At 42.2% G+C, this 25,440-nt stretch overlaps 1 protein-coding gene across 3 annotated transcripts in view; it reads left to right on the top strand.

The window, feature by feature from the left end:
- The first annotated feature begins 10,865 nt into the window (after positions 1–10,865).
- LOC128698968 (methionyl-tRNA formyltransferase, mitochondrial) overlaps positions 10,866–25,440 on the top strand; it is a 29,915-nt gene continuing 15,340 nt past the window's right edge. The window contains exons 1-2 of one of the 3 annotated variants that reach the window (XM_053791432.2): positions 10,866–11,202; positions 23,916–24,110. In XM_053791432.2, the coding sequence (XP_053647407.1) occupies positions 10,991–11,202; positions 23,916–24,110 (407 nt within the window). In that variant the 5' untranslated portion in view covers positions 10,866–10,990. The remainder of the gene's footprint in view (positions 11,203–23,915; positions 24,111–25,440) is intronic. The other 2 variants (XM_053791431.2, XM_053791433.2) reach the window with 2 other exon arrangements.

A 25,440-nucleotide genomic window follows, 5' to 3' on the forward strand; every position in this document is an offset into this window, starting at 1 on the left:
GGAGTGACAGCGTGACTGAGGTGTCACCGAGATCTTTGCCACTGTGTACAGTGGAGGTAGAGGTACATTGTGAGGCATCCCCAGACCAAGCCATGGAGGATGCACCTGTCACAAGAAAGAGAGCCGCTGCATCGGATTCAGATGATGTCCTAACGCCAGCGCAGCGGACTGGGAAGCAAATATGGGCAGAAGGTGAAGGTAGTGGTGGCCATGACAGGAGGCACCGAAAGAAGGGGGGGGAGAGAGGGAAGTGTGCAGGTGACAAGTGGTCCCACACGTTCTGGTGGCCATCGGAAGAGTGAAGAGAGGAGGCAGGGGTGGAAACTTTAATAGGCCTCCGGTGTATGACAGTAAACGTTAATGGTTTGTGTAATAGTGTAAAGAGAGAATGGTTTCGAATGTTTCTGAATAAATTTAGAGTGGATGTTGTGTTCCTACAGGAGCACAATTTTAAGGAGGATAGGGTGTTGGAGATGGAGGGGTTTAAGGTGGTAACCCTGCCATCTGCCCGTTTGAAAGGGGGGGTGGGTATATTAATTAGGGAGGCGAGCCCGTTTGTTTTGCAGAGAAGTGAGGGGGGGGGGAAGGGTGTTGCGCGTAGATGGTTTGTGGATGGGAAAACGTGTGGCTTTTATTAGCGTATATGCGCCTGCAGAGAATAACGTACAGGTGAAGCAGGAGTTTGTGTGCGAGGACCTTGTGTTTTTTTCCGTGCATTACCGGAGGTGGCAATAGTAGGAGGTGATTGGAACTGCGTCATTAGGAGGGCTGATGTGGAACCGAAAGGGGCAGGTTATGTGTCGGTGGCCCTACGAGATTTATTGAGGGATATTAGGTTAAGAGACACATTCGAGGGGGGGGGGGGCGTGGGAGACAGAGCATACATTTGTTAGGAGAGGGTATGCAGCGAGGTTAGATAGTGTGTATCTTTCTCACGGGGTTGTAGTGAGAGCTTTCAAAACTGTTGAAGTAGCATGGTCAGATCATAGAGCAGTGTTGGTGGAGGTTGGGTGGGAGGCGCTAGCAGAAATATACAGGAGTTACTGGAAATTAAATATAAGTGCATTGAGTGATGAGGAGGGGTTATAGGGATTTTCTGTCCTATAGAAGGAGCTTAGCGAGGAGGCACAGGGAGTGGAAGATGTCGTACAATGGTGGGATTGTGTTGCCAAGGAAAGGATTAGGAAATATTATGTGGGGGTGGGCAAACGTATAAATGATTTTAAATATGGGCTTTCAAATTATCTGGAGGACAGGTTAAGGGGCTGTTATGGGAAGGGGGCTGTGGGGGGCAACTATCCTATGGATGAAATTGTCGAGGTCAAGGGGAGACTGAGGGAGTTATAAAATGAGAGGTTTCAAGCAGTAAGGGTGCAGGCAGGGGTAGAGGAGGTGCTTTGGGGAGACAAACCATCGGCGTGTGTGTTGCGACGTCAAAAACAAAGACAGCAGGTTACAGCTATTCCGAGGTTAGAGGTACACGAGATGGCGGGGGGTTATAGAATGGGTCAGGAGATACTAACTACAAAAGGAATGTGTGCGTATGCGGATAAATGGTATGAAGCCGCTAAACCCGCAGCTGCAGCCGCAGCAAGCAGCAACAAGGCTGCTCCTATATCTTGCCGTCCCCTGGGCCTATCCGAACTCCAGTGATGGCCAAATTTGCAAGTACTGCTGCAACAACATGCAAGTTAACTATAGTTACATAAAAACTGACGGTGACGACAACGAAATGGACTAAATATGACAGAAGAGGGACCGGCATTCAAGTACCAGACCTGCTGCCAGACGTGAACCAGACACAAGACGTTTTCCACTAAATGAAATAACTGACCTCCATATCAACTGCACCAGTGTTTAACGGGAAGACAACATGGCAGAAATCCTGATCAACTAAATCTCCAAGGAAATGCCAGGTCTGTAGGACTTTTTTCGTCAGTGCCAAACGAGGGAAAGATTTGAGCCTTTAAACATGGCTGACCGGCATTCAAACAGCAGCTACTGCCAGACGTACAACTAGCGAAGTGAAATTCTCATCTTTACTGACGTTCATCTGTTGACAGTAGCATCATATCTGTACCACCATCATATCACCTGTACCAGTGCTAACGAGAGGGAAACACAGGAGACATCGTCAAATCAACAGTATAAAACTCCAAGGTATAGGACGGTTATCCCTCAGTGCCAGTCGTGGGAAAGAAGTGAATAGGTAAATAGTCAAGGTTAATATTTTAGCAGCTGACCTATATTCAGCTGACCAGTGTACAGTGAGAGAATCATAGCAGAAAAAGCCAAATATATCTATAAACTCAAGGAAAGTCAGGTGGTGTTACTCCCCTCAGTGTTTTAAAAATGGCTGAGTCAGCAAAACAGATCAGGAGACAACAACACCACACAACCCCCGATAAATGGAATTGAGGGGGATTTGGAAGGATAAAACCACTGATTAAACCTTTCTGGTCTACCAGAATGGAAAGGAGTTAGAAGTTAATTGGTGAAGCCAGACTGTGAAGTGAGGTGGGTAGGGGAGGGTGAATAAGGGGTTAAATGTAAGGGTGTTGTGAAGTTAAGGGAAAAGTGAGCAGTGAAGAGGGTTTTGAAGAGGTCAACTGTAAGGGTTTTGTGAAGTTAAGGGAAAAGTGAGCAGTGAAGAGGGTTTTGAAGAGGAAATTTTACTAGTAATTCAGTGTAATTAAAGCAGATACTAAGTGTACTAGGGACTGGAAAAGAGAAATAAATATTATTGTATATGAGTAAAAGAGCGAAGAGTGAAAATGGCAGGCATTAGAGGGGTACAGGCTGCCATAATTATATTTATATTTCTTCTTCAATTCCATGAAGAAAGAAATCAGTCATGGGGGTTGGAAAAGGTGAATGGAGTAACAGCGCCCTGGACAGTAAAAGCCCAACAGTTGCCATCCTACCAGAAAAGTAAACCTCACTATCGCCGCAAGGTATGGCAACACCGCATACCCAAACAAAAACAATGGCACACAGCTCTTATTGTAGCGCTCTTAAGTGGTGATATCCAAATTAATCCAGGACCTCAAACTATTGTGCAGAGGCAAAACAGACAGATAAATGACGGCAATAATGACGGTCTAGTAGCTAGGGATGATAACCTTAACTCCATATGTAATGCATACATAGGTCAATGTGAGACAATACAGCCATTATTATCTCAAACACTACCAAACAGATGCATACACTGTACTAAAGTACGCATGAAAAACAGAAAAGGCACCTTATGTAAAATGTGTAAGGGGTGGGTGCATGATGGATGTATGTACAATTATAGCAACGGTGCCAGAATTCATTTTGTGTGTAACAAATGCACTTTGGCACAGTTACCCTTTAGCAGTGATGACATTGATTTACCTAATTTTAATACAAATGACCCATTGCCATATATTGATGATTATGATTGTTTTATGAAAACAGGCCTTCACTTTATTCATGTCAATGCAAGATCACTTCTTCCTAAATTGGCAGAGATTAGGATTCTAGCTAACAAAATTAGGGCGGCAGTTATAACCATCTCTGAATCTTGGTTGGATGATACGGTGACTGACGACGAGGTCAAAATAGAAGGTTACAATATAAAACGCTTAGATAGGAACAGAAAGGGCGGTGGAGTATGTGCCTACATTAGAAATGACTTAGCTTACAACCCAAGACCTGATTTAAATAACAATAAACTGGAGATTCTATGGTTTGAAGTGCTGCTTCCCAAGACCAAACCCATCTTAGTAGGAACTAGTTACCGCCCTCCTACCCAGGACCAGTTCTTAGAAGACTTTTCCAGAGTCTTGTCCGGAGTTGAAAGCAATTGCGAAACAATAATACTGGGCGACTTCAATATCTGTTTTCAGCAACAGAATAACGGGCTATGCAAAAGGTATAAGCAAATTCTAGGATTAAATAGCTACACCCAACTAATTAATAAACCAACCCGGATCACACAGTTCTCAGCCACCCTAATTGACCACGTACTTTGCAACCGCGCTGAGAACATTAGTCAGTCAGGCGTCATTACCACAGGTCTTAGTGATCATTTCATCATTTACTGCACCAGGAAAATCACTAGGGATAGGATAGGCCTACACAGGACAATAAAAATGAGGTCAACTAGAAACTACAGTAAAGAAACACTGGTAAATAGGCTACACAATTGTGACTGGACAGAGATAACAAGTTGCACGGACGTAAACGATGCCTGGGAAAAATTCAAAACAATGTTCACTACCATTCTTAATAATATTGCACCAGTTAAAGAGGTTAGGATTAAACGAAGAACTGAACCCTGGATGACTACTGAGATATTAGATAATATGAAATTCAGAGACCAGCTGCTAAAAAGATTTAAAGCAAACAGACAGGATATTGCAGCACTAAATGAATTCCAAAGGGTGAGGAACAGAGTACAGAGGCTTATAAAAGGAACAAAGGCAAAGCACTATTGCTCAAAAATTGAAGAATATAAGCATAACCCCAGAAAGCTCTGGCAACAACTAAAACAGTTGGGATATAGCCATAAACCAGTAGATAGGTCTAACATAGTACTCACTATCGATAATGAGGTATGCCACGAAACATCTAAGGTGGCAAATTGCTTTAATTCCTACTACACATCTGTTGCATCAACACTAGTAAGTAAACTACCAGCTGCATCAAATACCTTTAACACAGACTCTGATAAGTTTCAAACATACTATACCAATAAAGGGGTAACCCCAAACAGTTGTCAACTAGTAAGTGTATCTCATGACTTCATTCAAAAAGAACTAAGCAGGTTAAACCCAACTAAGAGCACAGGCCCTGATAACATCCCATCTAAGTTCCTAAAAGATGGTGCTTTTGAACTGTCAATCCCTATTGCTCACATAATAAATCTATCAATCACCACTAATACCGTACCGGAGGGGTTCAAGGAGGCCAGAGTTACTCCTATCTTCAAGAAAAATAATAGGTCTGATGTAAGCAACTATAGACCTGTTAGTATACTCAGTATAATATCTAAAATTCTGGAGAGGGCGGTGTATTCTCAAGTAGTTAAGTACCTTAATGACAACAGCATTCTCCATAGCTATCAATCGGGCTTTAGAAGATCCTACTCAACCGATACCTCCCTTATTAATCTGATGGATTACCTGAGAACTGAAATGTCAAAAGGGAACCTCATAGGTATGGTAACCTTAGACCTGCAAAAGGCCTTCGATACTGTCAACCACAATATATTATGTAATAAACTTCAATCTATCGGTATAGGTTCTGTAGACTGGTTTAAGTCCTACCTTAGCAACAGGAGACAAATAGTCAAAATCAACAAAACGGAATCAGAACCCCTGCCGATAACATGTGGAGTTCCCCAAGGTAGTATTCTGGGTCCCTTACTATTCTTATGTTATGTCAATGATATGCCTATCAGTGTCAAGTGCAAACTCCTACTGTATGCAGATGACAGTGCTCTGTTAGTGACAGGTAAAGACCCACAAGATATTGCTAATGTTTTAACACTGGAACTGGAGTCCTGCAGCAAATGGTTAGTAGACAACAAACTATCATTACACCTAGGGAAAACTGAAGCCATTCTCTTTGGAACGAAACATAAACTGAGAAGGGTAAATAATTTTAATGTTCAGTGTAATGGGGAGTCCATCACTTTGGTTTCATCAGTTAAATATCTGGGAATCCCCTTTGACCCATGCATGTCAGGAGAATTGATAGGGAACAGTGTAGTAAAGAAAGCGAATGCCAGGCTGAAGTTCCTGTATAGACAAGCACAGTGTCTACCTACTGAGGCTCGCAGGACCCTATGTCTAGCCCTTATACAATGCCATATGGATTACGCTTGCTCTTCTTGGTACTCTGCCTTGACAAAAAAACTGAAAGATAGACTGCAAATCACCCAGAACAAAATCGTAAGATTCATCCTGGGGCTGGGACCAAGAGAACATGTAGGCCAGGATGAATTACAGCAGTTGGATATGCTGAATGTTGAAGACAGAGTAAAACAACTGAAGCTAAATCATGTTTATAAAATTGCTCACGAACAGTGTCCAGAATATCTTGCTGTCAATTTTGTCAAGGTTGGGAACCAAAGCAATCATAGTACTAGGGGGAGAGAGCACAACTTTGTAGTACCCACAGTCAGTGGCCAGGCTTCAAACACCTTTTATTGTACAGCAATAAAGGAATGGAACAGACTACCCACAAATGTCAAGGCCAGTCATAGCTTGAACCAGTTCAAGAAGACTGCCAAAAAGTGTCTGATGAATGAAGCAACAGAAAGGGAGGGGAATGATTTTCTATTTTTTAGCTAAAATACGTGTAAATTTTACCTTATCCCTAGTAATGACCCTCGTATTGTAGATAGTCGTAATGACCCTCGGGTAGTAGATAGTCTTAATGACCCTCGTATTGTAGATAGTCTTAATGACCCTCGTGTAGTAGATAGTCTTTTTAGTATGATAATAAGATGTTATCTTCATTATAGAATAATAAGAAAATATTATAACCTTTATATTATAATAATAAGGTAAAAGGACCCCAATGGAAATAAGTCACTCTGTCTGACTTTTTTGGGTTATCCTAGGTTCTCTACACATATGCTGCTATGTATGATAATTCTATGTAACTGTATTGTGTATACCTGAATAAATTTACTTACTTACTTACTTACTTACTTAAGGGTATTGGACAAGTGGGAAGGTGGGAAATGTGGATTTAGAGAAGGTGTGTGAGTATGTGACGTGTAATTTAGGGAATAGTGATAGAAAGGCTTGGGGGGGGTAATAACAGAGGAGGAAATAGAGTTGGCTTTAAGGGGTATGAGGAAAGGCAAAGCACTGGGAATAGACGGTCTCCCGGCTGAATTTTATCTCCAACATTGGGAGGTGATAAGGGGTTTCATGGGTAGGTTATTTAATCAGATGAAGGAGAAGGGTGTGATGGGGGACAAGCAAGCAACAGCAGTTGTAGTGTTGGTCCAGAAGGGTAAGGGGCAGCACACCCTCAAGGAGTACCGTGCCATATCTCTGTTATGTGCTGATTATAAGTTGTTCACTAAAGTCTTGGGTAATCGGTTCAAAGGTGTGGTAGGGAGAGTGGTTTCGAAAACGCAGTATGGTTTGCCTGGAAGGTCGATGATTGAGGGTCATGGAATACTGAGAAGTTTTGTGGAGTCAAAAGGGGGGGGAGGGAGGGCGGCGTTGTTGGCTTTAGACTGGCAGGGGGCCTATGACAGGGTGGAAAGAGGAGCATTGGGAGCTATACTTAGGAGGCAGGGTTATGGGGAAGAAATAGTTAATTGGGTAACCACATTGTACAATGGAGCCAAGATGAGGGTACAGATTAATGGATGCTTGGGGGAGGAGATTGTAATGGGTAGGGGACTTGGGCAGGGGTGTCCCATGTCACAAATGTTGTTTGCGTGCATTCAGGACCCCTTCTATAGAATGGTTGAACGTTGTGTATGTGACACGAGTGGAGGTATGGGGGGGGGGGAATGTGTGGCCGGGAATAATAGGATATGTAGACGATACAACAGTCCTGGTTCGGGAGGGGATGGCGTTGGGTGTTTTGGATGATGTTGTGCAACAGTTCGGAAATGCAACAGGGATGCAGGTAAATAGAGAGAAGTCAATGATCATGGGGTTGGGTGATTGGGTGGAGGGGGGGGGGAGATGTAACGTTGTGAGAAAACAAACGGTGTCTTTAAAAATTTGTGGTATCACCTATAAGGATGATTTGGACGCTGCTCGAGAGGAAAACTCGAATAGATTAATGGAAAGGATTCAGGGGCGTCTGGGTGCATTGCGACCTCATCATCTGACTCTCGTGCAATGAGTGATTGTTATAAATGTATTATTGTATAGTAAGGTTTGGCACGTAGCAGCCGTGTTCCCATTAACAGGGACGGCGATTGTGGGAATTCTGAGACGAGTGTTTAACTTTTTGTGGGGTTCAAGGTGCGATTGGCTGAGGAGAGAGGTTGTAATGTTACCTGTGCGCCAAGGTGGGTTGGGGTTGATGGATCTGAGAAGGAGGATTAAATGTGTGTTTCTTAAATGGGAGGTTTTGCGCGAAGGTGTGAGTGGAGGGCAGCTGGGAAAAGTATATGATAGGTTGGGTAAGTTGTATGGTGGTGTGGAGTTGAGGGAATGTGAAACTATTTTGAGGGCTTTGATGTTGGTTAGAGAACCCAGGAAAATTCGAGTAGGGGTTTTGTGTAAGCTGCTTGCAGACAGGATTGTTGTACCAGTTGAGGGATTGTTCCCCATGTACGCATGGAAGAGTATTTGGTATAGGTTTAGCAAGTTGAAGTTAAAGCCTAGGGTAAGGGAGGTAACGTATCGTTTTTTGCATGGCATACTACCGTCGGGGGAGGTTTTAAGAACCAGAGGGGTAATTGTGGGCGGAAGGTGTGGAATCTGTGGGGAGGATGAGACGGCGTTCCATGCAGTATACTTTTGTGGGGGACTGGAGGGTGTTAGGTATTGGTTAAGTAGGGTAGTACAGGGGGTGGGGGGCCGAGGGGTGTCGGTTCTGCGTGCACTAAGCCTAGATGTGGGAGGGTTCGATGAGAGTGTTATAAGAGCTTTGGATTATATAATAGTGGATTATATATATATATATATCGTGGGTGATGAGGGGGAGGGGGAATTGTGAGGTGCGGAGGCGGGTACTAGCGGTAACGGTTTATCGTACGATGTGTCGTAATAGAGAACTGTATGGGAGTAGTTAGTTTAATATGTTTATTATGCACCCCATACCCATCCTGTGGGCGGTAGTCAAGAGATTACAGAGGTACATAATGGGTCCAGGGACTGGGCCTCAAAGTTTTGATAGCTGAGCAAGTTACAGAGGTAATGAATTCACAATTTACAAAGGTAATGAACTCACAATTTACAAAGGTAATGAACTCCAGGTAGGTCTAGTCACAATCATGACAAGTTACAAAGGTATTTACAGATTACAGGGGTACACAATGGGTCCAGGGACCGGGCTCCAAAGTTTTGATGGCTGAACTAGGTACAAGGTAACGAACTCACAAGTTACAAAGGTAATGAACTCACAAGTTACAAAGGTAATGAATACTGTAAGAATGGTTACTTACGTTTATACATGGCTGCAATCATGAACAAATTTTAGAGTAATGAGCAATTCACACTTCCACACCCGGTGACAACTGTAGTGAGTTATTGGTGCAAATGTTGATTGCTGAGTCTCTCTGTCTCTCACACACACACACACACATACAAATTCATACACACACACACACATAAACACACACACACACACACACACACACAAACTCATACACACACACGCACACACACTCATACACACACACACACACTCATACACACACACTCATACTCACACACACACACACACACACACACACACACACACACACACACACACACACACACACACACACACACACACACACACACACACACATACACATACACACAAACACACACACATACACACAAACACACACACACACACACACACACACACACACACACACACACACACACACACATGCACATATGTGGTAATGCTTTATTTACAGCTAGCAAAGTCAGGGTATTTCTCCAGAATGGTCTGTAATATACCACTGTGGATAAAATACTTAGCCATTTCTTGAACACTTCTGAGTGAGTTGTTTCTAAATTCATTAATTTTATCGCACTCCAGTACATAATGATGCAGGGTGTGACAATAATCCATCTGGCAAAGTTTACATTTCGTTTGGTCTACATCTGGTGGCGGTGGCTGTATGGGAGGAGGTGGGAGAAGGATTTTTCGGAAGGGTATAGAATGTTAACGTTAGGGTTTCTCATCAATCTACGACTTGGGCTGAGTGAGTAAGGGGGGGGTTGGGGATTACATACGGGAAGGGGGTTTTCAGGGGGACACAGCGGGGTCGCCTCCTGGGGAGGGGTGAGAGTAAGGTGTATGTGGGTATATGAAGGTGTAGATGAGTGGCATACGTGTATGTAGCATGCAAGTGGGCACAGAAAGCAAAGGTGATATCAAGTAATTACGTAGTACCGAATGGAGAATTCTGTGTTTGATGTGTCAGGGTCGTCATGACCTTCTTCATGTATTAAGTGTGAATGGTGTAAAGATTATAGTTTTAAGACCGTGAAGAGCTTTAGGGCTTATGTAGAGTGTGCGTTTATAGCCTTTATTGGGCATATTTCATGTGCGATAATTGTATCGCAATGAGAGGTTATTTAAATTATGTTTGTGTTGAGTGTTGGGGTTTTTAGCGAGTGTACTGTCTTTATTTTAGCATTATATAATGTGCTCATCCAGTTGCTGCGAGATGGAACGCTAATGACTTCCATAAATTGTAATGCCTCGTTAATAAGTTTGTAATGGGACAGTATGGTTTAGTCTCAGATTTTATATAATGTGCTCAGGCGTTGGAAGAGGCTGTAGTAATATTTAGTAATATTTGTTAATATTTATTTAGTATAAGGGGTTAATTTTGGGAAGAGCATGTAATTGTTTAACTGAGATTGTGATGTAGGTTATTACTCTGATTATCTCCTGTGAAGGTTGTGAACCTTTGTCATATGTCAGTCATACTATGTTAACTATACAAATCTGAAAGTTGTATATAGTTTATATTTTATATAGTTTATATAGTTATAGTTTATATTGTTTATCATAGTACGTTATATAGAAAATTTTGTGAGTGTATATGGGTAACCTCTTTTATGTCAATTACAATGTGTTGTTAATAATTGGTTAGTGTATGTTCTGTAGGATTGAGGATCCTACTGTACCCATTTTATATCTTTATTTAATATCAAGCTGTAAAGTTTTTAAATAAAATATAAAAAAAAAAACTAACCATCGAGAAGTCGGGCTGGATCCGGCTTGTGCTGTCAGTGGCCCTAATAAACCAAACAAAGAAAGAAAGAATTACTCTGAAATTTAAAATGATGACTTCATTTTGGGCAAAATGAAGTGGCAACTTAAATTTCAATCAATCCTTAAATTTAAACTTTGGAAGGATTGGAAATTTTACCATTTCACGAAAAATTTAAGTGATAATTATCGACGACAAGAACGTATAGAGGAAAAATCTAAACCACCATGGGACATAATGTTTTTTGGCACTGATGAATTTTCTCTTAAGAGTTTAACAGCACTTCACAGGGAACAGCAGAGAAGGTAAAGGTATATATGTTTTTCCTACAAGATGACAATAGTATGAGCTACTCTGACCATAATGGTGTGTGGACATCTCACTCTTCTGAGCATGTGACAGATTTACATGTGTTTTGCGGACATGTACATTCAATTCAAGTTTATTCTCTGTAAGGGTTACAGTGTGGGGTTTACAGGTTTTGGGTATTGTGTGGTTTACATGTTATAAAATACTAATTACAGAGGGGGCCACTAGGACACCTAGCATGGCTAGGCATTTCAAACATTAAATCCTTACAGATTATGGTATTAAGGCTAAGTGACTACATCATAATTTGTGAGTTTAGCAATGTGAATGCTTTTGTTTTGGCACAATACAAGGTGTCTATATTGGAGTATCATAGGCAAACTTATGACTAGTTAGGATTTATTATTTTAAGATTAAGATTAGTATTTCTGGGTTTATAGTCAGTGGGTGAGTGTAATTGTGAACCACCAGGTGGTTATCATGTAGTTAGTTGTCGGGGTGGATCAGGGAGATAAGATGTTTCTAACTGTAGTTTTGAAAGTGATGAGTGTGTCTGCAGTTCTAGAGTTTTCAGGTAGCGTGTTCCAGATTTTAGGTCCTTTGAAATACATTGAATTTTTGTAAAGGTTTAGTCGAACACGGGGAATGTCATAGAGATGTTTGTGTCTGGTGTTATACCTGTGGATCCTGTCACAACTATCAAGAAAGCATTTTAGGTCAAGGTTAATATTGGAATTTAAGGTCCTTTAGATATAGATTGCACAGTAGTAAGTGTGGATGTTCTGAACAGGGAGTAAGTTTAGATCTATGAAGAGTGGGGGCGGGGGTGTTGCCAGGGATGGGATTTAGGGATTATTCTTACTGCAGCTTTTTGTTGGGTTATTATTGGCTTTAGGTGTGTTGCTGCAGTTGAACCCCAAGCACAGATAGCATAGGTGAGGTATGGATATATAAGTGAATGGTATAGTGTGAGAAGGGCAGTTTGCGGCATGTAGTATCGTGTCTTGGAGAGGATCCCCACCGTTTTGGATACTTTTTTTGTTATGTGTTGAATATGGGTGCTGAAATTTAGGTTGTTCTCGAGGTATAGGCCAAGGAATTTGCCCTCATTATGTCTGGCAATTAGAGTGTTGTCGATCTTAATGTTAAGTTGAGCAACACCTGCTCTGCTACCAAACATAATACGTATAGTAGTTTGGCAGTGTTAAGTGTAAGTTTATTGGCTGTCATCCAAGTCGATATTTTGAGCAGCTCCTCGTTAACAATGGTGTTGAGGGTGGCAAGATTAGGGTGGGAGATGACATAAGTCGTGTCGTCAGCAAAGAGAATGGCCATCTCTTTTTTCTCTTCGGTGTTGGGCTTTATCCAGCCCTTTAATTGTCCCTGTCCTTGGGGTGACACCCATCACAGGCACCTTATGTGGCCCTGATGTGCTTTCATGGTTTCCTCACCAGAGTTTGGGTTCATCCTCTGTCTCTAGATGGTTGTTACCTCTCCACCTGCAGGTGGTGTCTCAGTCAGCTGAATATGGTGGGAAAGTTTCTACTTATCCCTGATTCATTTCTGTTTGTGCATCTCTCTGTGACCCCAGTGGAAATAAGTCACTCTGACGTTTTTAGGCTATCCTAGGTAATTTACACATACGATGCTATGTATGTTAGTTCTACTTATGTGTACCTGTACCTAAACATACCAAGTCCTTTCACTGATTGGGCAGGCGTCACCTGTCACTACCTCTTCTGGATGGGGCTAGATATGATTTCCCAGTCTATTGTGAGATTCTCTCTCTCATTTATGCCTTGAAGTCTTCGGGATGAGGCGGTGAGCTTTAGTGGTACCTTCCATTCCTTGCCTACAACATCTTTGACCAAGGTCCTCTAGACTTATTATGCCTCCTGCAGGTGTTACCCCATCCCCCCCCCCCCCCCCACTGTTCTCCCTTGAGAACTCCCTACCTAATCCTTGTGATCTGCGAGGTAGGGCTCAATATTGCTTGTACCGTGATGGTCCTTAACAACCCCAACAACAAGAGAACATGATAATAGAGGAGCACTGGGTTAATATTGAGTTGAGGGTTTTGTCCACACTGAGTCATTATTGTAATTCTAACAATATATACAACTTCTGTTGATCATGGCAATAATATTTATTTCTTGTGTAAATATACTTATATATTTTTGGAGATATTACCAAATTAGCAAAAACATTACCTAAATGTAGTCTGCAATGTATCTTAGAGAGACAAAAGAATTTAGTCATATGAGGAACCTAGAAAGGGCTAATCAACAATTAGTATTAGTGAAGTGACAAGCTGTGCCCTTCACAACCCTCCTGTACATGGACCCATCCATTTTATAACATTTACACCAGAGTTATAGTTTCATAGTGTGAATCTTGTGAATTTACTTTTTGCAGCATAATTATCAATTTTAGGGAACAAGGCCTGCCTGCTGTTCTGACAACATAGTGATTCTTACTTCCAAAAACTGTACTGTTTGTGAAAATGTCTGCAAAATTGACAAACAATGTGAGTTTAAGGTTTTAGATTAGGTTAGATTAGTTTAGGCTGGCTTACAGTAGGTTATATTAGGGTATTGTCAGTTGGCAGTCTTTATGTACTCTTGAGACAAAATGCAAGAAAAACAGTTTTTTTTTATCTATGTGCACAGAATATAATGATCACCTTTTCAAAACACACTTAGTATTAACCATTTTAAGGTATAAATTATCACTCAAAATGATAGGATGGATAATGAGAACCTTCAAAACTAGGGATGCCAAGCCCATGATGGTTCTCTTCAAATTGCTTGTGCTCTCTAGGCTTGAATGCTGCTGTAGACTAACGATCCCCTTCAAGGCTGGCGACATTGCAGACCTGGAGTGTCCAAAGAACTATCACGGCACATATAAGTACAATAAAGCACCTAAATTACTGGGAACGGTTGAAGTTCCTTAATCTGTATTCTCTGGAACGTAGGTGAGAGAGATACACGATAATTTACACTCGGAAGGTCCGGGAGGGATTGGTACCAAACCTGCACACAAAAATCACTCCCTATGAAAGCAAGAGACTCGGCAGGAGATGCAACATTCCCCAGTAACAGCCTGGTTGATCAGACCCTGATCCTCCATGAGGCCTGGTCTCAGACCAAGCCATGGGGGTGTTGACCCCCGAAACCCTCGCCAGGTAAACTCGGACAGTAGCCTTATTTTGATAGTTATTGAGCACTTCAATAGGCATATTGTACTTGGTACATCCCTATCAAACCCAACCCCGTTTCTCAGTTCCAATCCTGCTTACTCGTATCTGTCCAACTTCTTTTTGAAGGTACTCGAGGTGTTAGCTTGGATTTTTCTACTAGTTACAATGGACCCTTGCCTAACGCTATTAATCCGTTCCTGAGAGCTCAACGTTAGGCGAAATTATCGTTAGGCGAATTAATTTTCCCCATAAGAAATAATGGAAATCAAATTAATCCGTTCTTGACACCCCAAAGTATGAACAAAAAAAAAATTTTGCCACATGAAATATTAATTTTAATACACACAAACTGAAGAGGACATGCACAGTTACATGACACTTACCTTTATTGAAGATCTGGTGATGATTGATGGGCTGGGAGGAGGGGAGAGTGTTGATGGTGTTAGTGTTTAGAAGGGGAATCCCCTTCCATTAGGACTTGAGGTGGCAAGTCCTTTTCCGGGGTTACTTCCCATTTTCTTTTAATGCCACTAGGACCAGCTTGAGAGTCACTGGATTTCTGTCGCACAACATATCTGTCCATAGAGGCCTGTACCTCCCATTCCTTTATGACATTCCTAAAGTGTTTCACAACATTGTCAGTGTAATAGTCACCAGCACGGCTTGCAATAGCTGTGTCAGGGTGATTTTCATCAAAAAAGGTTTGCACTTTAAGCCACATTGCACACATTTCCTTAATCTTTGAAGTAGGCAACTTCCTCAATTTCTCTATCCCCTCCTCCAAAGCAGTTTCCTCAGGTGTGGCCTCTTGCTGTTGAAGATGATCCAGCAGCTCATCAGTGGTTAGTTCTTCATTGTCCTCCTCCACCAACTCTTCCACATCCTCCCCACTAACCTCCAACCCCAAGGACTTCCCCAATGCCACAATGGATTCCTCAACTGGCATAGGATTCCCAGTGTTAGCCTCAAACCCTTCAAAATCCCTTTCGCCTACACATTCTGGCCACAGTTTCTTCCAAGCAGAGTTCAAGGTCCTCTTAGTCACTTCCTCCTTGTTCAGGTTTCAGTCCTTCACTGCCTATGTACTCCTTGAATTCCTGCACATATTTTTCAGCTGCTTTGTGGTCCGAACTGGCAGCCTCACCATGCCTTATCACACTATGTATACCACTACGATTCTTAAATCTCTCAAACCAACCTTTGCTGGCCTTAAATTCACTCACATCATCACTAGTAGCAGGCATTTTTCTAATTAAATCGTTATGCAACTTCTTAGCCTTTTCACATATGATCGCTTGAGAGATGCTATCTCCTGCTATCTGTTTTTTGTTTATCCACACCAATAACAGTCTCTCAACATCTTCTATCACTTGCGATCTCTGTTTTGAAAACAAAGTTGCACCTTTGGCAAGAACAGCTTCCTTGATTGCCGTTTTCTTGGCCACATTAGTAGTGATGGTTGATTGGGGTTTTGTGTACAACCTGGCCAGCTCAGAGACACGCACTCCACTTTCATACTTAGCAATGATCTCTTTCTTCATATCCATAGTAATTCTCACTCTTTTTCCTGTAGGGTTGGCACTAGAAGCTCTCTTGGGGCCCATGGTGACTTATTTTGTAAGTGCAATCACTAAAAAGGCTGTGATAATATGAAATGTTCCGATTGTATGCTTTGAAGCGACCGCGGTGGCTGGCTTGTAAACACTGGCACCCACGGAACAAGTGAGGCGGGCTCAGGCTGCACGTGGACGTGTCTCGAACGAATCGCGTTGAGCGAGTTTTTTAGCGCTAGCCGAGGCAAAATTTTTGCGTTAAAATGTATCGCTAGGTGGATTTAACGTTATGTGATGCGTTCGTTAGGCGAGGGTCCACTGTAGTTTAATAATACTACACTCATTTTAAACTGTAATTGCTGTACCCACTGTAACACATCGATGTCCATATAATTATTTGTTATTGCCTGTTATTGTAAAATGTTTTTAAGCTGTTCCATTGAAATATTTCCATATAAATTAACCCAAACTGTACCACTGTTTGTAGCCATGTAAGTTTTATAAACTAAATTTAAAACTGTAATTAATGTACTCACTGTAACTCATCAACATCCAAATACATGTATTGTAATAGCCTGATATTGTCTTCCTAATCTTAAGTTAATATTAAGTTTACCTGAAATGCTCTGCCTACTAAGGGACTTTTGGCATGTACACCCAACTATTATATTCTTTTGTACAACTATGTATCATATCAAAATCAAATTTATTATTATTATTATTATTATTATTATTATTAATGTCTTTATTATGCACCCATACCCATCCTGTGGGCAGTAGTCAAAAAGATTACAAAGGTACATAATGGATCCAGGGACTGGGCCCAAAGGTTTTGATAGTGGAACAAGTTACAAGGGCACTGAACCATTCACATGTTCACACCCAATCATGATTGCTATGAGTTACCAATGCAAATATTAGCTTTATTTACAGTGAGGAAAGTCAGAGTATTTTTCCAGAATGATTTATAATAAAGCACTGTGGATAAAATACTTTGACATATCTTGAACATTTTTGAGTTCTCTGAATTCATTAATTTTATTGCCTACTTGGTAGATTGTTTCATGCATCTACTACTATTTCCAAACCAGTACTTTCCCTTGTTTCTAACTCAGAATCTTGAATCCATTGTTTTAAATTGTTTCCTAATTAGATATCCTCAGCACCCTTTTTATATCTTTTATTATACCTGTCTTCCACTTGTTTACTTCAGTTATATCTTCCCTCATTCCATGTCTTTCTTTATATGAAAGATTCTTTATACAGGGGATTATTAATTTTGTCATCCTTCTCAGTATGCCTGCCTGGCTGTCCTTCCTGGATGCCTGCCTGGCTGCCCTCCCTAGATGCCTGCCTGGCTGTCCTCCCTGTATGCCTGCCTGGCTGTCCTCCCTGGATGCCTGCCTGGCTGTCCTCCCTGGATGCCTGCCTGGCTGTCCTCCCTGGATGCCTGCCTGGTTGTCCTCCCTGGATGCCTGCCTGGTTGTCCTGCCTGGCTGTCCTTCCTGGATGCCTGCCTGGCTGTCCTTCCTGGATGCCTGCCTGGCTGTCCTCCCTGGATGCCTGCCTGGCTGTCCTCCCTGGATGCCTGCCTGGCTGTCCTCCCTGGATACCTGCCTGGCTGTCCTCCCTGGATGCCTGCCTGGCTGTCCTCCCTGGATGCCTGCCTGGCTGTCCTCCCTTGATGCCTGCCTGGCTGTCCTCCCTGGATGCCTGCCTGACTGTCCTCCCTGGATGCCTGCCTGGCTGTCCTCCCTGGATGCCTGCCTGGCTGTCCTCCCTGGATGCCTGCCTGGCTGTCCTCCCTGGATGCCTGTCTAGCTGTCCTCCCTGGATGCCTGCCTGGCTGTCCTCCCTAATTGCCTGTCTGGCTGTCCTTCCTGGATACCTGCCTGGTGTCATGTAGGGGGGTAATGATTAGGGGAATCTGAGGGTAAGAGGAGGGAGTCAGTAGGTAGGTGACAGGCGAGGCAGTAAGAGGGATGAGTGCGGAGGTTGGTAGGTAATGTGAGGTCACTGGTGACTACAACTTCACCTCTCATTACTCTACCCACCACTCCACACTACTCACCCTCTCACTACTTTAACTAAACATAAATAAATGGAGAAAATAACGGGGACAGTGAATATTACTATTCTACTCAAACATAGTTTATTATTAAGTCTTTGTACAATAATATATTTGGGAACAGGAGAACATTTTTGTGGTTTAGATAAATGGGGTGGTACACATAAGCAGTGAGACAGGGAAATACAATCAACTTGATGAAAATGAATATAACTTACAATATAGCACAGAGGACAGTTCACTACAGGAACTAAGCCACAGGTCCCAAGACCTATACAGCACGAGTACTGCGCCAAGCCAGTACTCTGCCCAATGCCTCCAACAGTCTCCTCCAGAGACTTCAGCAGCCTTCTCCCGAGCCCTGCACCCCAGCAGCAGCTCCGCTCGAAGTCTCTGCTCAGGAGCTCTGCACCCCAGCAGCAGCTCCGCTCGAATCTCCTGATCATGCTCTTCCTTGGGCTTTTATGGTGGTCCAAGCACCCTCCACAATGAGGTGTGCACACGTGGTGTTGATCTGACGTCGAGGTCTGACGCCGTCCAGAACAAAAGACCTCAGTCTTAAGCCGGAAAGGCGTGGCTCTGGCAGACATATGCCAAGGCAAGGTGACCATATAATTGGTTAAATTAGGTCTCCCGAGAGACCTCACAAGCCCAGCTGAACTACATCACACTGGCTGTCCTCCCTGAATGCCTGCCTGGCTGTCCTCCCTGGATGCCTGCCTGGCTGTCCTCCCTGGATGCCTGCCTGGTTGTCCTCCCTGGATGTCTGCCTGTTTGGCCAACCTGTCTGGCTAGCTGGCCTGGCCTGGTTGCCCTGCCTCCTTGCTTACCTGGTCTGCCTGCCTGTTTGGCCTCTCTCCTTGCCAGCCTGCCTCCCTACCAGACCTCTCTGCCTCCCTTTGAAGAATGACACTAAAACCATGGGTACCATAGCTTTAAAAAGGTTGAGAAAGGTTGGATTTAAGTAAGACGTGCCTCTCATGGGCCAGTTCGCCTACTGCAATGCTTCTCTTCAGTAGGCTTGCACAACAGCTGATCATTACAGTGCTCAGCTGTTATGTATACAGGGAAGAGGCCAGCATGAACTATTGGATATAAAATTTATGAGTATATTTGAGATGGAATATGGTTACTGAGTGTGGTTTTTTCCCTTTTATGTACCAAAGCAGAAATCTACTTTGTGATAATCCACCAGTATGCAAGAATTTCAACCTCTTAAAGTGTTATACATGAATAGGTTAACCCTTGGCTTTTTACTTAAAAATTTTGTCACAAAATCTTGACCTATACTTGAGTATAATTTTTTTTTTATTATCACACTGGCCGATTCCCACCAAGGCACGGTGGCCCGAAAAAGAAAAACTTTCACCATCATTCACTCCATCACTGTCTTGCCAGAAGGGTGCTTTACACTACAGTTTTTAAACTGCAACATTTACACCCCTCCTTCAGAGTGCAGGCACTGTACTTCACATCTCCAGGACTCAAGTCCGGCCTGCCGGTTTCCCTGAACCCCTTCATAAATGTTACTTTGCTCACACTCCAACAGCACGTCAAGTATTAAAAACCATTTGTCTCCATTCACTCCTATCAAACACGCTCACGCATGCCTGCTGGAAGTCCAAGCCCCTCGCACACAAAACCTCCTTTACCCCCTCCCTCCAACCTTTCCTAGGCCGACCCCTACCCCGCCTTCCTTCCACTACAGACTGATACACTCTTGAAGTTATTCTGTTTCGCTCCATTCTCTCCACATGTCCGAACCACCTCAACAACCCTTCCTCAGCCCTCTGGACAACAGTTTTGGTAATCCCGCACCTCCTCCTAACTTCCAAACTACGAATTCTCTGCATTATATTCACACCACACATTGCTCTCAGACATGACATCTCCACTGCCTCCGGCCTTCTCCTCGCTGCAACATTCATCACCCATGCTTCACACCCATATAAGAGCGCTGGTAAAACTATACTCTCATACATTCCCCTCTTTGCCTCCAAGGACAAAGTTCTTTGTCTCCACAGACTCCTAAGTGCACCACTCACCCTTTTCCCCTCATCAATTCTATGATTCACCTCATCTTTCATAGACCCATCCGCTGACACGTCCACTCCCAAATATCTGAATACATTCACCGAATATGTAAAACTGGTCATTTAGCAAGAACTCATTTAAAATTAAGTCCTTTCTAAAGTTTTCTCTTATATGTTTAAAGATTATAGGTAGTAGGTTGGTAGACAGCAACCACCCAGGGAAGTACTACCATCCTGCCAGATGACTGTGAAACAGAAACCTGTAACTGTTTTGCATGATGGTAGGATTGCTGGTGTCTTTTTCTGTTTCATAAACATGCTAGATAACAGGGATATCTTGCTACTCCTACTTACACTTTGGTCACACTTCACAGACATGCACATGCATATATGTATATATACATACATCTAGGTTTTTCTCCTTTTTCTAAATAGCTCTTGTTCTTCTTTATTTCTTCTATTGTCCATGGGGAAGTGGAAAAGAATCTTTCCTCCGTAAGCCATGCGTGTCGTATGAGGCGACTAAAATGCCGGGAGCGATGGGCTAGTAACCCCTTCTCCTGTAGACATTTACGAAAAAAGAGAAGAACAACTTTATAAAACTGGGATGCTTGAATGTGCATGGATGTAGTGCGGATGACAAGAAACAGATGATTGCTGATGTTATGAATGAAAAGAAGTTGGATGTCCTGGCCCTAAGCGAAACAAAGCTGAAGGGGGTAGGGGAGTTTCGGTGGGGGGAAATAAATGGGATTAAATCTGGAGTATCTGAGAGAGTTAGAGCTAAGGAAGGGGTAGCAGTAATGTTGAAGGATCAGTTATGGAAGGAGAAAGGAGAATATGAATGTGTAAATTCAAGGATTATGTGGATTAAAGTAAAGGTTGGATGTGAAAAGTGGGTCATAATAAGCGTGTATGCACCTGGAGACGAGAGGAATGTAGAGGAGAGAGAGAGATTTTGGGAGATGTTAAGTGAATGTATAGGAACTTTTGAACCAAGTGAGAGAGTAATTGTGGTAGGGGACCTGAATGCTAAAGTAGGAGAAACTTTTAGAGAGGGTGTGGTAGGTAAGTTTGGGGTGACAGGTGTAAATGATAATGGGAGCCCTTTGATTGAACTTTGTATAGAAAGGGGTTTAGTTATAGGTAATACATATTTTAAGAAAAAGAGGACAAATAAGTGTACAAGATATGATGTAGGGCGAAATGACAGTAGTTTGTTGGATTATGTATTGGTAGATAAAAGACTGTTGAGTAGACTTCAGGATGTACATGTTTATAGAGGGGCCACAGATATATCAGATCACTTTTTAGTTGTAGCTACACTGAGAGTAAAAGGTAGATGGGATACAAGGAGAATAGAAGCATCAGGGAAGAGAGAGGTGAAGGTTTATAAACTAAAAGATTAGGCAGTTAGGGTAAGATATAAACAGCTATTGGAGGATAGATGGGCTAATGAGAGCATAGGCAATTGGGTCGAAGAGGTATGGGGTAGGTTTAAAAATGTAGTGTTAGAGTGTTCAGCAGAAGTTTGTGGTTACAAGAAAGTGGGTGTGGGAGGGAAGAGGAGCGATTGGTGGAATGATGATGTAAAGAGAGTAGTAAGGGAGAAAAAGTTAGCACATGAGAAGTTTTTACAAAGTAGAAGTGATGCAAGGAGGGAAGAGTATATGGAGAAAAAGAGAGAGGTTAAGAGAATGGTGAAGCAATGTAAAAAGAGAGCAAATGAGAGAGTGGGTGAGATGTTATCAACAAATTTTGTTGAAAATAAGAAAAAGTTTTGGAGTGAGATTAACAAGTTAAGGAAGCCTAGAGAACAAATGGATTTGTCAGTTAAAAATAGGAGAGGAGAGTTATTAAATGGAGAGTTAGAGGTATTGGGAAGATGGAGGGAATATTTTGAGGAATTGTTAAATGTTGATGAAGATAGGGAAGCTGTGATTTCGTGTATAGGGCAAGGAGGAATAACATCTTGTAGGAGTGAGGAAGAGCCAGTTGTGAGTGTGGGGGAAATTCGTGAGGCAGTAGGTAAAATGAAAGGGGGTAAGGCAGCCAGGATTGATGGGATAAAGATAGAAATGTTAAAAGCAGGTGGGGATATAGTTTTGGAGTGGTTGGTGCAATTATTTAATAAATGTATGGAAGAGGGTAAGGTACCTAGGGATTGGCAGAGAGCATGCATAGTTCCTTTGTATAAAGGCAAAGGGGACAAAAGAGAGTGCAAAAATTATAGGGGGATAAGTCTGTTGAGTATACCTGGTAAAGTGTATGGTAGAGTTATTATTGAAAGAATTAAGAGTAAGACGGAGAATAGGATAGCAGATGAACAAGGAGGCTTTAGGAAAGGTAGGGGGTGTGTGGACCAGGTGTTTACAGTGAAACATATAAGTGAACAGTATTTAGATAAGGCTAAAGAGGTTTTTGTGGCATTTATGGATTTAGAAAAGGCGTACGACAGGGTGGATATGGGGGCAATGTGGCAGATGTTGCAGGTGTATGGTGTAGGAGGTAGGTTACTGAAAGCAGTGAAGAGTTTTTACGAGGATAGTGAGGCTCAAGTTAGAGTATGTAGGAAAGAGGGAGATTATTTCCCAGTAAAAGTAGGCCTTAGACAAGGATGTGTGATGTCACCGTGGCTGTTTAATATATTTATAGAAGGGGTTGTAAGAGAAGTAAATGCGAGGGTCTTGGCAAGAGGTGTGGAGTTAAAAGATAAAGAATCACACATAAAGTGGGAGTTGTCACAGTTGCTCTTTGCTGATGACACTGTGCTCTTGGAGATTCTGAAGAGAAGTTGCAGAGGTTGGTGGATGAATTTGGTAGGGTATGCAAAAGAAGAAAATTAAAAGTGAATACAGGAAAGAGTAAGGTTATGAGGATAACAAAAAGATTAGGTGATGAAAGATTGGATATCAGATTGGAGGGAGAGAGTATGGAGGAGGTGAATGTATTCAGATATTTGGGAGTGGACCTGTCAGCAGATGGGTCTATGAAAGATGAGGTGAATCATAGAATTGATGAGGGGAAAAGGGTGAGCGGTGCACTTAGGAGTCTGTGGAGACAAAGAACTTTGTCCTTGGAGGCAAAGAGGGTAATGTATGAGAGTGTAGTTTTACCAACGCTCTTATATGGGTGTGAAGCATGGGTGATGAATGTTGCAGCGAGGAGAAGGCTGGAGGCAGTGGAGATGTCATGTCTGAGGGTAATGTGTGGTGTGAATATAATGCAGAGAATTCGTAGTTTGGAAGTTAGGAGGAGGTGCGGGATTGCCAAAACTGTTGTCCAGAGGGCTGAGGAAGGGTTGTTGAGGTGGTTCAGACATGTAGAGAGAATGGAGCGAAACAGAATGACTTCAAGAGTGTATCAGTCTGTAGTGGAAGGAAGGCGGGGTAGGGGTCAGCCTAGGAAAGATTGGAGGGAGGGGGTAAAGGAGGTTTTGTGTGTGAGGGACTTGGACTTCCAGCGGGCATGTGTGAGCGTGTTTGATAGGAGTGAATGGAGACAAATGGTTTTTAATACTTGACGTGCTGTTGGAGTGTGAGCAAAGTAACATTTATGAAGGGATTCAGGGAAACCGGCAGGCCGGACTTGAGTCCTGGAGATGGAAGTACAGTGCCTGCACTCTGAAGGAGGGGTGTTAATGTTGCAGTTTAAAAACTGTAGTGTAAAGCACCCTTCTGGCAAGATGGTGATGAAGTGAATGATGGTGAAAGTTTTTCTTTTTCAGGCCACTCTGCCTTGGTGGGAATCGGCCAGTGTGCTAATAAAAAAAAATAAATAAACTGTATGACCCTTGTGGATTTTGATCATGATAATGTAAAATTTATAATCTCATAAGAGGATCACATTCCAGTGGCCTTGTGGGACGACTGGATGTTGTTTCAATTCCGTCGAAGAAAACTGTTTTTGCAGTCCGCCAGTATTGTCAGAAAGAAGGCTTACCAATTCAAGATTGGCCTGTAGTAGTACCACATGGAATTTATGATGTTGGTGTTGTTGCTTCGTTTGGACGTCTTATCCCAGCTGCAGTCATTCAAGCATTCCCATTGTAAGTCAATAAAGTAAGGTACTTTTTTAATAAAATATTGATACATATTCCTATATTGCTCCTTCAGCTCTCATTAGAAGGATTCAGGCTTGTTCTCAGCACAAGTGGAAATGTTGGGCATGTTTCCTTACATCTTTTGTCCCTGTTCACTTAGCAATAAATACTGTTCCTGGGTGTTAGCCAACTGTTGTGGGTCAATCTGTTGGTCCGTCTCCATGTGGGTTATTGCTTAACACTAATAAGTGTTCATTATGCTTTTATTGGTTATGCAGACAAAAATGCTCCTGTATGAAGCTGTAGTATGGCTTTGAAAAAATTTATAATAGCCATGTAATACATTCCTGTGTATGACATCTGTGCTTGTAGTAGTTTTTTTTAACATGTTGGCTGTATCCCACCATGGTAGGGTGACCAGGCCCTCACAGCCTGATCACAGACCAGGCCGTGGAGGCATTGACCCCCGAAACCTCTCCAGGTATACATTTAGGTGTTACTAGCCCCTTGCTCCCTGCATTTTAGTCACCTCTTAGAGTATGCATGGCTTACGGAGGAAGGATTCTTCTCCACTTCTTCAGAGAGTGTTATGTTTTTATAGATAGTACATAAAAGATTCTGCTTGATTACTAATTTGAGAAAAGCCAAAGAATCTAGCAGAGTAAATACTAAGATCAAAATGATGACATATAGCTCTGTTTAAATGATCAGTTGTATGGATTTTCAAACTTAATATTAAAATACTAATTTTGACAAGTCTTTCACTGCATTTATGAATGGGCACTGTAACTACAATGCTGCACTGCTAAACCAGACACGTCAAGACTAGGTACTTCTCAAAGCATCTAAATTTCTGGTACTTGCTCAAAAGTCTCATCTATCCTATATGCCTTTTACACTCCTTTAACTTAAAGATTTAAAGATTTATTTATTTCTTTGCAATGTTAATGTGATTTGTTAAATAAGTACAAAGAAAGCCTACCAGAGCATTTTGGGCAGGCTAAACAATTTATACAGACTACACTTAATACTAGTGTTTTGAGAAGAGTAAATTTTTTATTATACGTACATGGTTTTTCTTATTAATAGAGGTAGCTAATTGTTTACAGTAATTCATATTTATAGTTGTGATATAGTATATAAAAAATTACAGTACAATGGTACCTCGGGATATGAGCTTAATTCGTTCCAGAAGGCTGTTCGAGTGGTGATACCGAACAAATTTGTTCCCATAAGGAATAATGTAAATTAGATTAATCCATTACAGACCCCCCAAACATACACTTACAAAAGCACTTACATAAATACACTTACATAATTGTTCGAGTTTTGAGCT

Source organism: Cherax quadricarinatus, chromosome 55 (assembly GCF_038502225.1).
Source record: "Cherax quadricarinatus isolate ZL_2023a chromosome 55, ASM3850222v1, whole genome shotgun sequence".
Lineage (NCBI taxonomy): Eukaryota > Metazoa > Arthropoda > Malacostraca > Decapoda > Parastacidae > Cherax > Cherax quadricarinatus.